Genomic DNA, 13,637 nt, shown 5'->3' on the forward strand with positions numbered 1-13,637 from the left:
TGAAATCGAATACAAAATGGCAGAAAAGGCAAAAGGCAGATCATAGACTCAAATTAGATGATTTATATATTTAAGACAAACTCGAGAGTTTAAAACAGGGCGAAATGTGATTTCCAACGACATCATGAGAGGTTGAGCCCAGTGCTTAACGTAGGGCTCCGTAGTGGACTGTTCATAAATTGCTAAAAGATCTCCATCCTAGTCCCGTGAATAATTGAGGATAATAATTAATAATATATGCATAACAACATACAAATCTGACGACCGTGTACAAGATATCGTTCTGTTGAAATGGAAGATTTTCTTGTTTGATGATGATTTATTTCGCCCAGTTACAGCGCGTGAAGACAATGTGTACAAATACATTCATGCATTCATGATGTACTTTGTTGGCAAAGAAAACAGAGAAGAATCCAAGGATCAAATAAATATGTATGATGTAAATAATAATAATAATAATAATAACAATCATAATCATAATTATCATAATTATCATAATTATCATAATTATCATAGTAATTATTATTATAATAATATAAACAGTTGAATCACTTCTAAAATAAATTCTTGTAGTAGTAGTAGTGTAACATTCTCTCTGGAGAAAGCAGGCGAGGGTGTTCAGATAACCATCAATCCAGGCGCAAATGCAGTATATATCTTACTCATTCAGAGGATTGTCAGAAAAGCGAGGGAGGCAACATTTCAGGCTCAGAAAATATGGGCGAGAAACTTAATAAAAGAGTGTAATCCCTATTTAATGTGTTAATGTAATCCTTATTTAATCCCTTTTTTATTTTTTATTTATATTTTATATTGTGTATAGTGCTTACCTTGATATGCTCTCTATTTTCTGCTGTCCCCTTTTTGCTGCTAGAACAATGTAAATTTCCCCGGTGTGGGACTAATAAAGGTTTATCTTATCTTATCTTATCTTATCTTATCTTATCTTATACCATAAAAAGATGATCGTCATAGTACAGACAACAATATTTTGGGTGGTTTGTATCTCCCCGCTGGGCATGAAAGGTTGTTGCTTCCTGTCCTCAAAGTGTTTCCCAATTTAGTTGCCTTTTTGTCAATTCTGGGCCACCGTAGGTCGACGTAAAATAATCTTTTGGAATACCCTCCTCCATGCCTGACGTGCACGCTCTCCATATTAAAAGGATCAACCAATCAGCAAAATGCAGTTCAATGCCGGATCAATACAGAATGTGAAATTTCCTTCCCATCCACAGAGCAAGAATTACTGATGGAACAATATCTAAACATTAGTACTAAAATAGGGTGATGCAGATTTTAACAAAGATCTGTGTGGAACTGAGCAAGGCCACCGACGTCTGCCTCACAATGGCCAAGGGTGCAGCGCAAGACGCAGGGCGTGTGATGGGGTTTTCGGTGGTGACGCAGTGCCACCTGTGGATCAACCTATCTCAGATCTCTCAGAAGGAGAAGACCAGGCTCCTGGATGCTCCGGTCAAGGTGTAGGGGCTGTTTGGGCCCATTGTGGACTCCATGACCAACAAGTTTGAACGGGGGCAGAAGGAGTTAGTGGCATGCCCCAACGGACCCGGTTGCGACGCCGCCTCGGCTCGTCCAGGGAGCAGTCGTAATCAAGACACTGACGGGGGGAGGGGCTGGAACAGCTCCAATCCAGATGTCTCCTGGGCCAGAGCCCGATCGCTCTGGGCCCTCGATGTTCTTGGAGGCCGTCTTGATTCCGACTGCTCCGGAGCTGGAACAGGTATCCTTTACGCTGTCCCCAGGAATCCTTTCCGCTGTCTTCGGCGGTGAGGGGCAGGAAGGTGCGGAGGACCTGAGCCGCTACAGGGAGGGGATTCTTTCTGCTGGACTGTCGGCTCAAACTCTAGTTTTAGCAGGGGTTTCTGTCAGAGAGGTGTGTGGTGCTGCTTTCTGGGCTACCCCACACACGTTCACCAGATTCTGCAGTCTCGACATGAATCAGCACTGGCGCAGGCTGTTTTGACAGCGGCCAGGTGTTAGCCTGAGTACAGAGCTACACAGGTGGTTGAGAGTGGTAACGGTCTGGTGATACAAGCTATATGCAGAATCCCCAACCACAAGCAGTGGGTCTGGGTGTGGTGGTAATATAATTTACCTCCACACCCTATGAATGGGTTCTTATATGCTGCAATCGGGGTTTGAGGTGACATCTGCCAGTTGGTCCTTGGAATGGATTACCAAGAACCGGGTTCTATGTCTCTGCCTTTGGGAGCTGGCATGGGACACATTGGTTCTAACTTTGCAGTGAGTGAGGGTGGTGGGTATACAATATGACATAGTAAGAACTCGAGTTTGAAATGAAGTTTGGGTTGTGCTACAACCCTGGTTTTACGAATGAAGAACAAGAGTTTGTACCGGTGGCCCCACTGACCAGCTCGTTCAAGAGCTGAACAATATGTCAGAGGAGGTGTGACAGGATGGGTGTCCAAGTGGCCCAATCACATCCTGTCAGGACCAAGTTGAGACTTAAAGGTTGAAAAGGGCTTTTGGTTTTATTTAGTGGAGCTGTCTGGAGACAGCTTAAGGCAAAGTAAAAACTCTCACTCTTCATTTGAAAACCAGGGTTGTAGCACAACCCAGACGTTTTGCGTGCTCTCCCTTCGGGCTAACACACACAGCCTTCCCACCACACATGCACTAAGCACACACTGACACCGAAAGAAATATCTAAATATTCTCCTCCCTGCGGCCAAAATGAACTCTACTTTTTCTGGAGGTATATCGGTAATAAAATAACTGCTATGAAATGTTGCACTTTCCTTTTCATGTTCCATAAATTCTGATTTCAGTGGAAACAACTGCATTTCCGACCTCTCCCAAAATGGTTTTGGCCCCTCGTGCTTCGACTTTGTTATAAAATACTTAGTAATTAGAAGTAAACAGTCCCTGAGGGTTCTGGTTAGCTTTGCAATCAAACCTTACGTAACTAACCGATCGACTAATGGACGCCAAGTTTGCCGTGCAAAGATGGAAGACTTGATTACTTTGCTGGTGAACTAAATAGAAAGTACGTCGTATTTTTCACTCTGGCACAGCCTTCATGCTACCATTTCAAGGAAGCATGAAAAGCTGTGCTACCAAATGCTGTGTGTTTAAATTTTAGCTAAAACCATACACTATGTTGAATTAACATATGACATAAACATATGCCTGTTTGTGAAGGGATGCACCGATTTATCGGCTGTACATTGGTATCGATGTACGCTCACCGATGGCAGTGGCTGATGTTTATCTGTTGTGTCACGTCAATTTTGCGCCGGCTAAATGTTGTGTTGGTTATTTGCGGTCTGATGCCAGGTTCACAACGGAACACGACAGGGGGCGGGAATGTTTTGTGTCTGTTATTATATATAAGAATTTATACAAGTAATAATCCGGAGCTGCAAGTTTATCATCAGACCAACCCATAGCTGTCAACCCTCCCATTTTTCCCTTATTTTATTCTTCTTTCCCACTGCCCTCCCGGTTGTTTATTTTCCCGTAAATATCCCGTATTTTCAACCTTTCTAAAAAAAAATCAAAAAAAATTCATCCATCTCCGCCCATCTCCGCTCTGCTGACCCCTGACCCAAATATACTCATATGGGGCCCGGGACTCGGTTCCTACAGAATCTTCTCGCCAAGGTTCCGAGTGACAGAGAACCGTCGCGACGGTCGACGGTCACCAAGAATGTACAGAACCTTGTTGTATTTCATTCTTACTGACCGCCAGAGGCAGTGTTTCACACTGGATGACTGATACCACTGAAACCACCACCCGTCACCAAATCTGTTGGTGGCCCTGGTAGAACAGCCGCTCCTATGGCACTGGGAGTGGCGATGTTCCCCGGTAGTATGTTGAATGTACAGGGGTATGCCCAAGGAGATGCGTCACAGATGTTTTTCAGCGGTACGCCCTTCAACGCTTCAACGTGGCTACACTTCTAGTAGAGTGGCCCCCAATGCCAGTGGGAGGAGGAGAGCCCTTAGCCCTGTACTGCCCTGAATGCCTGGGATATCGCATCCACAATCCAATGAGACAGTCTCTGCTTAGACAGTGCAGAGCCCTCCTTACACCGGCCATAACAAACAAATAATTGTTCTATCTGGCAAATGTCTGCCGTCGCGCCAACATAAGCTTCAAGTGCTCTAACTAGACAAGATAGTCTCCGTCCTCTGGTGGGTTGAAAGCAGCCAACTCAATGACTTGGTTCATTTGGAAGGGGCCTCATTGGGAGAAATGATGGGATGGGCCACAGGGTTACTCCTGACCCGTCTGGCTGATGACACTGCTAAAAGGAAAGGTTCCTTGGCTGACAGCCACTTCAACTTGCCATCTTCGAGTGGCTCAAAGTGAGGGAGCGAGAGGACTCCAGGGGGAAGTCCCCTGAGGGCTCCCTCACAGCTCTCATAGGCTGCAACGACGGGGTCCTTTAAGGAACGTTGTGACAAACCCATGTGACCCTACCGGTTGGTTCTCCACCTTGCCTTGAAGAGATGGCCACTGGATTTTAAGGTGGCGGCAGACCTTTTACCTTCGAGCAGGGACTGCAGGAAGTGTAGTATTATGGGCACCGAACAACATTCTGGATCTTCCCAGGCTGACTCGCACCAGTCGGAAAATATCTTCCATCGGCACGCACAGAATGATGTGGTTGATGATGCTTTGGCATTTAGGATGGTTGGGACTACCACCTGGTAACAGGTATTCAGCATTGGTTCAGGCCAAACACACAACTGCAGCTGTCCTGGGTTTGGGTGCCAGATCTGACCTTCCAATTGGGAAAGGAAGACGAGTCTCCTTGGAAGGCGCCAGGCCTGGACTTTGAGGAGACCACGTCAGTTTAGGGCCACTATCAGCACTTTGTGCCTGCCCTGATGCACTCTGTGTAACATTTCCAGGAACCAGAGGGGTCGGTGAGAAGGCACTGAGCAGGCTGTCAGGCTCGGTATGCCCCAGAGCATCCTGGTCTAGCGGGCTGGTCCTCTCCATCAAGGAGAACCGACGTCCGTCCCCGCCTTGACATATCTTCTCCATCACCTCTGGATGGAGCCACCCTTCCTCCAGGGGAGGTTTCTGACACGACAGGAAATCTGCTCCCTCGTTGTGTGCCACCGGGAGGTGCATTGCCCTGAGGCTGAACAAAGTGAGGTTTAGAAGCTGCAACGTCAGAAGCTGCTGCGAGACCCGAAGGGTCTGGTTGGATCTCGTACCACTCTGGTGGTTTATCTGGAACACTGTCGAGGTGTTTTCTGTCCTGACCAAGACATGCCTGCCCTCCAGACATGGAAGGCACCAGGTTTAGACCCTAAGTTGCTCACGGAACAATATTTATTTTTCAGCAATGAAGAAATTTTCTTCCTGCTATGCGAGAAGATCTGAAGGAACAGAGCCCCATGTGATTATATAAGGGTGGAACCTGGGCATTTGGGGTCACATGAGACTTTTTTAATATAACATTTTCAACTGCGCATTTGCATGGTGGATAAATCCAGTGTGGAACAGTGCCTCTGGCGGTCAGTAAGAATGAAATAGAACCAATAATAACAGTGTGTAGATGTAGATTGTAGATGGATTTATCTTAATTTAACTAAACCAAAGAAAACATTGTGCGTAGCCGCGCGTAGCCGTGTGTAACCGTGCGGAACAGGGACACTCTGTCAGTCACTTTCTTAACCTCCGCCAACAGTGTGCCGCTGTGACGGAAAATTTCTCTTAATCCAAAGCCCAATGTTGACAGGTAAGGGCCAATCATGCCACGTGAGACCACCATGTCCAAATCCTTCATCGGTTTCCTCGCTACAAGTACCAAACAGCCTCCATGCAATTAATGTATATAAAAAAAGTGGTGTGGGGGTGGTGCGGTTTAAGCAGCCACACCTGTCTTGGATCTAGGTAATTGGGCACGGGATCAGGGTGGCTGTACACCTGTTCCTCATCAGAGCAATCAACAAGCACCAGGTAAATCACCCACCCTCAAACACACAGGGAGAGCCTCGGTCATGACAAGTTTCCATCTGCTCCTGGCTTGTTACATCTTGCCACTCTATTATATATGCTTTTATATCAATCAACTGTTTTTATTTAAGCCATTGAAGAGAGATATTTCAGTGAAAACGTCCGGCACTGCAGTGCAAAACTCAGCCGCAGCAGGCACGCATGGTAGAGTCGGCTCCTTGTTTTGTCTGTTTCTGTAAGCGCACTTCAGGTAATTCAAGATGGACGCGTCCGAAGGAAGGTTGTGTGAGGAGGTCCAATCTGTACGACCCATCCGTGCGTGACCACAAAAACAACCAGATGGCGTTGAGTTCATGGAAGGAGATAGCGCTGTCTCTGTCGAAGGATTTGGACTATTTTAATTGTACTTTTTTGTAATGTTTACACGGACAATTTGCACTAAATCATGACTGTCTACTAAAAAAAACCTGTACTGACTAGATACATCTATACATACATTTAAAACTTTCTATTTTAATTTGACTGCTCTTTTCTAGTTATTTAGCTCCTTCCCTCAGGACTTGTTGGTATCGTTTACAGCAGTTCTTTCAGTTTCCCCTGGTGGTTTGTGCACAGCGCCCCCTGTCCTTCAGAAGAATTTCGCCACGCAACGCACAATGTGCTCATGCTCTCTGGTAGGGCAGCAAGAATCGCTTGTGGAGACTATAACAAAGCCTGAGGTGAGAGTTGACGACCAACTTTTACTACTAACGTTCCTCTGGCAAAAATAGTGTCAGTTTTTCTGCGCTCATTTTGGTGAGTAACTTAAAAGTAGTGTAATAAGTAACTGAAATAAGTGATTGTTTATTTTTCTAAAATATAGTTTTGGTAAAGCTCTTAACTGTTGTGGTGTGTTGTTCAAATATTGTTATGTTTTTGTTATTATTTCTAATTGTTATTGTTCAAATAAAAGTTAGTTATTGAGAAACAAGTGGGTTTTTTTTTTTACAAATCAAACAAATCAAGACTTGATAGTCGATCAATGGAAAAGCCGTCAGTGCTGAAAAGACAATCCATGTGTTTGAATCGAAAATCAAATCGTGACCTTGTAAAATGGAAGGTCAAATTCAATCATGGATTTGGAGAATCGTTACACCTCTAGTCAAAGGGGAAAGATAATTTAATGTTAAAACGCTTGACTTTCTTGGCCTCTTGAAATGATTCATCTGTTCCACATTTGTCTTTCCTGTTCCAATGTATTGGTTCAATTAATGACTATACATACATACAATAATAATACACACAGTCTGATCCCTTGTGAATCCCTTGTGCTGGCAGCTTCTCATCACATATGCCTACAAGGAGTTTCTCACACAGTGCTGGCATAAATCTCCATAAACTCCAAATAGTTTAGTTGGCTACCAACACGCTACAACCTCCACAACCGCCAGAATGATTGTTTCACTGTTCCGCTGATGTTGTGGCGTCCCAGAACCGCGTCCCACCATAACCATGTCGCATCCATGTATACATGCACAGTGGTAATCCTTATCTACTTCCACCAGCACTGTGCAGACATGCCCAGTATAGCTACCCTCGATCCCCAATTACCACCACCATTACTGCACGGTGCCACCGGTTCCGTACAGGCCACACTGGCTACACTCCATAGTCATCTACCACCACCGATACAGCACGGGCCTTCCCAGCGACCCGTATGGTCAGGGGTTCATATGGGTTCCGTACGGTTCTCCCCAGTGGCTCCCATCTCGACAAACACCATCAGTACAATACAGTGCATTACAATATAGGATTGATTTTTAGTAGTGGTGTAACGGAACGTAGTTGATCCGTGATCCGTACGGGTCGCCCCACGTGGTTCGGCATGCACGTGAACCGCAATTGCAAGATTTAACCATCATAGTGAAATACAGTTTTACTGCCGCTGTTACTTTTTAAAGTATAATTCCCTAAATCTCGCTGCAGCGTTGCAGTGAAAAGAAGGTAAAGACAGAGTGCTTTGTTTTACTGTGAAGCGCAATTATTTGTTCATGGTACGTTGCGCTATGTTGCTGCTACTTTACGACATATCATGAAGCAAATGTCAATTCAGTTACCGGGGGCGGATCTAATCATCATCATCATCTTTTCATTCACTACCATGTTTAAAGGAAGGGGTTATCATGTGTGTCTCATATTGCACTTTAATCTAACAATTGAGTATTGAATATTATATACATTATTACATTTTATTTAAACATTGGACATCTTAAATGTTGTTTTCATTTAAGACCATGGGCAAAGGTTCCTTGCTTTAAATGTTTTACAGAATAAATGGAAAGCAAAGTTATATTTGTCTCCCCCCCCTTTTTTTTTTTTTGCTGATCCGAAAAATGATCCGATCCGTGACTCAAAACCGTGACACAATCTGAACCGTGAGTTTTGTGATCTGTGCACCCCTCATTTTTTGGGGTGGTAAAATAAGTTTGGCAAAATAATTTGTTACATAAATTTGTGTGTGTATCTGCAAATCACCACTCAGGAGCAAGAGACTCTGATGCAATATTTAACCTGATTCTGAGAATTGGAGAAAAACAGATGAGGTGTAGGGAGAGGAGTGTAAAAAAAAAAAGCCCAAAAATCCACCTGCCACACTAGTTAACATCCAGAAACGGTTCATCACACCACCAGATGAAAATGATTCAACAAGAGGAGCCCTGAAACCTTTACTGTGATTGAAAAAAAAGAAATTAGCAGGGTTTTTTTTGTTTGATAAGTGGCATGATATCATCGTATGATAGAGGAGGAAAGGTGGAAGCGGAATCCCTTTCCATTACGTCAATGTTAGGGCTATCGTTTACCTCTTTGCCTGAGTGCACGGAACTACTGTCGCAGATTAAATGGATAAGAGATCCTCGGCCCCGACTCCAGTGCAGAGGAGTGCACTTAGAAGTGATCCGATTGCCAAATCACTTTCAGAGATCTGGACGATGATCCCAGAACGGCTCTGGTGCCGTTCAAAAGGAATAAATGGAAAAAGTTTTGCTGTCGATTTATAAGTGTGAGTTCAGTTTCTTCTCTCTCCCACACTAACACGGTATCACCTGGGTAACACACTTTTGATGCGAAAATTGTGAGAACCACGTTTTGCTTACTTGAGCCTTTTTTTTTTTTTTTTTTGCAGCCTATGTCTGCAGGCATAGTCTGCAGGGATAAGCACCATGGGGCACAGATGGTGAATTAGAGGTCAGTCCCCACCACACCACACCAGACAGCAAGCAGACAGAAATAGTTGGTAGATTTGTGCTAGTAGAATAACCCACTCTGGAAATCAACATCCAGCCTGTACAGTAACTACACAACATGGTATTCCACAACATGACATGGAACCAAGCATGGCGAAGGCTTATTATGGGGAAGGTTGATGATGATGATGATGATGATGGTGGTGGGGTGATGATGATGATGATGATGATGATGATGATGATGATGATGATGATGATGATGATGATGATGATGATGATGATGATGACGAAGAGCACAGGCCCTTTTGCTCATCTCCCCCGAAAATCAAACTTGTTGTATTACATTCATTTCCAGCACAATCCAACACATCTTTCTCTCTCTTTTTCACATTTGGACTCATCATTTCGGGGAAGGGAACCTAACAGTGTTCCCCTCCTCGTTTACTCACAGTGTCACTTGCGTTTTTCCGCGGCTGCTCCTCATCGTCCTCCGTCACCACCGACGCCGTCGCGGCGGGGTCCGCCACCAGCTTCTCGAAGCACGCCGATCCCAGAGAGGAGCTCTTCTGTTGGGACGCGGCGAGCTGCGACGCGGCGTGCTTGGGGCTGCAGCTGCGCGTCGTCAGCTCGGGCTTACTCCCGCTCGGACCCGCAGCCGCCCCCAGTGGGGGTTGTTGCATGGGATGGACGCCCCCATCGCTGGTGCCCGGGACCGGGTCAGAGGACAAATTGGGCTGGGACGACGAGATGACCCGGTCCAGCTGTTTTTTTTTCCTCTTGAACATCCACATACCGAACTCCTTCTCCTTCTTGCCGCTCTCCCCCGCGCAGCCCGCCGCCGCGCCGCTGCCGCCGCTCCGCTCGGAGCCCAGTTTGGGACTGAGCCACGGCTTGGTTTTGTCCTGCAGGTTCTTCCAGATCCTGCGCTGGTAGGAAAGGGATTCGACCCGCTTGGAGGGGCTCTCCTCTTTGGGTGTTTTATCGTCCATGGTGGCGGTGGGGGCCGTGCAGTAGCCGGCCAGCCTGAGCGCACTGAGCGCACTGAGCGCGGCAGATGGATGTCAGGGTGCTGGATGCGGCTCAGCAGCTCTTCGCTGGTGAGCAAACGGGTGCCAAAAAGGATGTGGTGACGGGCTGCTTCGAAAATAATTACACCTGCCACAATGCACACCCCGTATTGCTGCAGCGGGGCTTTATCACACGCGTTGTCTCCCCAAACGATTCCACTTCAACTACTTTCTCACTTGTAGTGCATATTTTCGGTCTCCCTATTTCTCATCTGATTTTCCTGACCAATGCACAGGTTGTTCCTCTCGCAGGCCTCCTCGTCCCTCCCCGTGTTTGAGTGCAGAACACGCACAGCGTTTTCATCTTTATTTTCAGGGTTTTTTTCCTACCTTGATTGGAATATTGAAATGAAAGACGGGAGAGTGCAAAGCTCCCCCTACTGGCCGGCCTGCTCAGTGGAGTAAATCAGCCCCACAACTCGTGATTACATAATGTAGAGTCCACGATACACCGTGGAAATGTGTTGCGCTCAATTGTTCCTCTACCTTATTTTCGTTCTGTTCATTTGCATGCATGTAAGTATGCATGGATGCATTTATGTATTTGTTTGTGTGTGTGTGTGTGTGTGTGCGTGTGTGTGTGTGTGTGTGTATGTGTATACTGTGTGTTGCTGGGGAGCATGTGGGTGTAAACCCGTCTGCTGTGCAGTTTCAAATGAAATCAACAGATCCGAAAAAAACACAAGGGGGACGTTCAGCAATAAAGGACGGCTCCTCTAAAATACCGAACAGCAACTTGCGTAACACTGAACACCGGGACCTCAGTTTTTATAGATTTGAGCCTGAACCGTAATGCTGGACCATCTTCGTGGAGCGTGGATCCTCCCACGCTGCGTTGCCTCGTGGAGACATCCAAAATATGTTCTATCTGCAGAGGAGGTCGGGATTTGGCAAAACGTTGGCACCCGACAAGAGGCGGCGAGGCGCTCTGGCGCTTCCTTGCGGAGATGAGATGCTGATTACGCATTAGCTCTTGTGAGAGAAAAATGCAACTTTTTGTATGATGGCTTACCTGTTCTATAAAGGACAATAGCCTTTTGTGTATGTTACCTAGTTTTTAAAACGCATCGCCGCTGGGTTTTAATGAGTCCCTTGGAGTTTATATGAAGAGACTGCTCTTTTAAACAATGTCCATTGTAAGACAACATTTCATCCTCACTCAACCTTGCGTGGAGATAAGGGTAACTCGACAGAGCATTGTGTGTTTGTTTGATGGCATGATGTCAGATCGTACCTGTGACCTGAGTTTGGCTGTTAAACCATTGTATGAGCTCTCATGATTGATTTCATTTGATCAATTGATGATTGAGGGGGCCGTACTCTTGTAAATGACACCTGACCGAAGGTACACAACCTCTCCTCGGTATAAAGCCTTCTTCGTCAGAAGCAGGGGCAGACCGGTCAGAACACTGCTTTGGAGCAGCACTGAATCTTTCTCTTCATCCTGCAGAATAAATATCTTTAATATTCTCAGTTTTGTTTTCTTGTAGCGGGCAGGTTAACCTCACCAACCACGCAGGACAATCTCTCCGATACTCTCCCCCTCCAGGCCCTGCTGCGGCACGGGTCCGCGCCTTCCTTGCATTGCACGTGCACGGCCACAAACACAAGCACGCATGTGTCAGCGGGCGCGCACCGTGACCCCCCGCTCTCTCTCTTTCTCAGGGGCCACGGAGGACCTTTTCTCTCTTCCAGGGCTGATGAAATTTGACTTTGTGCTCCGAGGGTACAAAGGTGAATGTTGTAAACGGACGGACCCCGTCTCACAAAGCTGTAATAGAGGGGACGGACAGTCCAAGGGCTTTTATTTATCGCGACGAACGTATGTTAATATCCCGTAAAAGGGACGAGTGTTTATGATCCTTGATATCTTAAATATTGAGCTCCGAGCACGGGCACCTCTAAGTAAACCTCAAATCCTTAATTTACATGCAATGGTTGAATATCATTAAGCATCATGATTGCATTCAATTACTTAAACAGTTCAACACCTTGATGCTCATATATAGCACATACATCAGGTCGGTGTTTTAGAGTAATCCATTGACAATACAGACGGTACACATGGCCTCTCCGTTGATCACATCACCATTTTAGGGATGTATTTTTTGAACAATCAGAATGTCATGTGTTTTTTTGTGGTTTTGGGGTCAATTCAGTTTACTTGAACATCTCTCCCCATTGGAATTGATACAGTGAACTGGGCTGAAAACTGTCGTCCTGTTAAGTGGATGAAGAGCGAGTCGTCCGCGCCAAACTCTTCTCTTAATTCGCAGCCACCGGCTTTCGTTTTCGCGTTGGCAGGGATAAATCCAGGAGTCAGCACTTTGCGGGGCGGCTGGGGCCTCTTTTCTTAATGATGGTGCAGACGTAGTATTAATCCACAGTGTGTGGCCGTGCACAAGAAAGCACACTCTCACACTCAAATAAACACAGGTACAGTACACACAGTCACAACACTTGGGCTTTTATTGTATTCCTCACTTTCTCTGGATTTCTTTCTTTTTTTTTTTGTTGCCTAATGGCCTTGTTGTCTTCACAATTAGAGCATGCAATGCTTTTTAGCTTGCTATTAAAAAAAGCTGCTTTCATTCTCTGACAAACGATTGACCATTCAATCGTAATGAAACACAATGTTCAATGATGGAACCAAACAACCGTACAATGTTTCTATTAGGTCTTTGATCCTGCGCAACGGTGAGATATCAGACATTGGATGTAGTCACTTTCAATGTCATCACGTACCACATTCACATGCTCCTGTGGATAAATATTGTTTTATTATCTTCTCTAAATTGTACAAGCACTAAAACAAATTGCCCTCATGATTATAACATCTTTATATATAATTTAAATCCTGTTATAACCCTTCTTCACCTCTTTCATCCTTCAGCTTAAAAAAAACCTCAGTTTTATTGTTTTCTTTCATTGCTTTTACTTCATAGCCAATGCTGATGGCCACAGTAATAATTAAAGAGTTATGAATTATATATACACCGCATGTCAACATTAACGGCTACCTAATGCAATTCAATATACCGTGTATTATTGCTATGACTCAAGGTAAAAATCGAAACGTGATAAGACTAAATCTTTCAGTAAAACCATGCTACCATAATATTATATCTGTATTTGGACCCATTAAGAAGCCGGTTTACCAATTTGTATAATATTGAGTTGTCATTAATTATCTGATTGGAAGGATTGTTTTACGGCTGAAATATTAGCATTTATAATATTTCCATATAGTAATATTCACATAAAAATTGGGCCCAGCTTTTTCTTCTGATATACAGTTACGGTAATACAAACATTACGACTCAGATTACAGTGTAGACAGGTAAAGCTGCAGAAACTCCCTGTTTGAAGTGACAACAGTTACCAAGT

The 13,637-nt window shown here is 45.0% G+C and overlaps 1 protein-coding gene across 1 annotated transcript in view; it reads right to left on the reverse strand.

Annotated features, from left to right (window-relative positions):
• mctp1a (multiple C2 domains, transmembrane 1a) overlaps positions 1-10,172 on the reverse strand; it is a gene marked incomplete at its 5' end in the record, with an annotated part of 175,249 nt that extends 165,077 nt beyond the window's left edge. The window contains one exon of the mRNA XM_080003866.1: positions 9,633-10,172. Coding sequence (XP_079859992.1) covers positions 9,633-10,172 — 540 coding nt within the window. The remainder of the gene's footprint in view (positions 1-9,632) is intronic.
• Between the last annotated feature and the right edge of the window lie 3,465 nt (positions 10,173-13,637).

The sequence above is a fragment of the Zeus faber genome, assembly GCF_960531495.2.
Source record: "Zeus faber genome assembly, chromosome: 7".
NCBI lineage: Eukaryota > Metazoa > Chordata > Actinopteri > Zeiformes > Zeidae > Zeus > Zeus faber.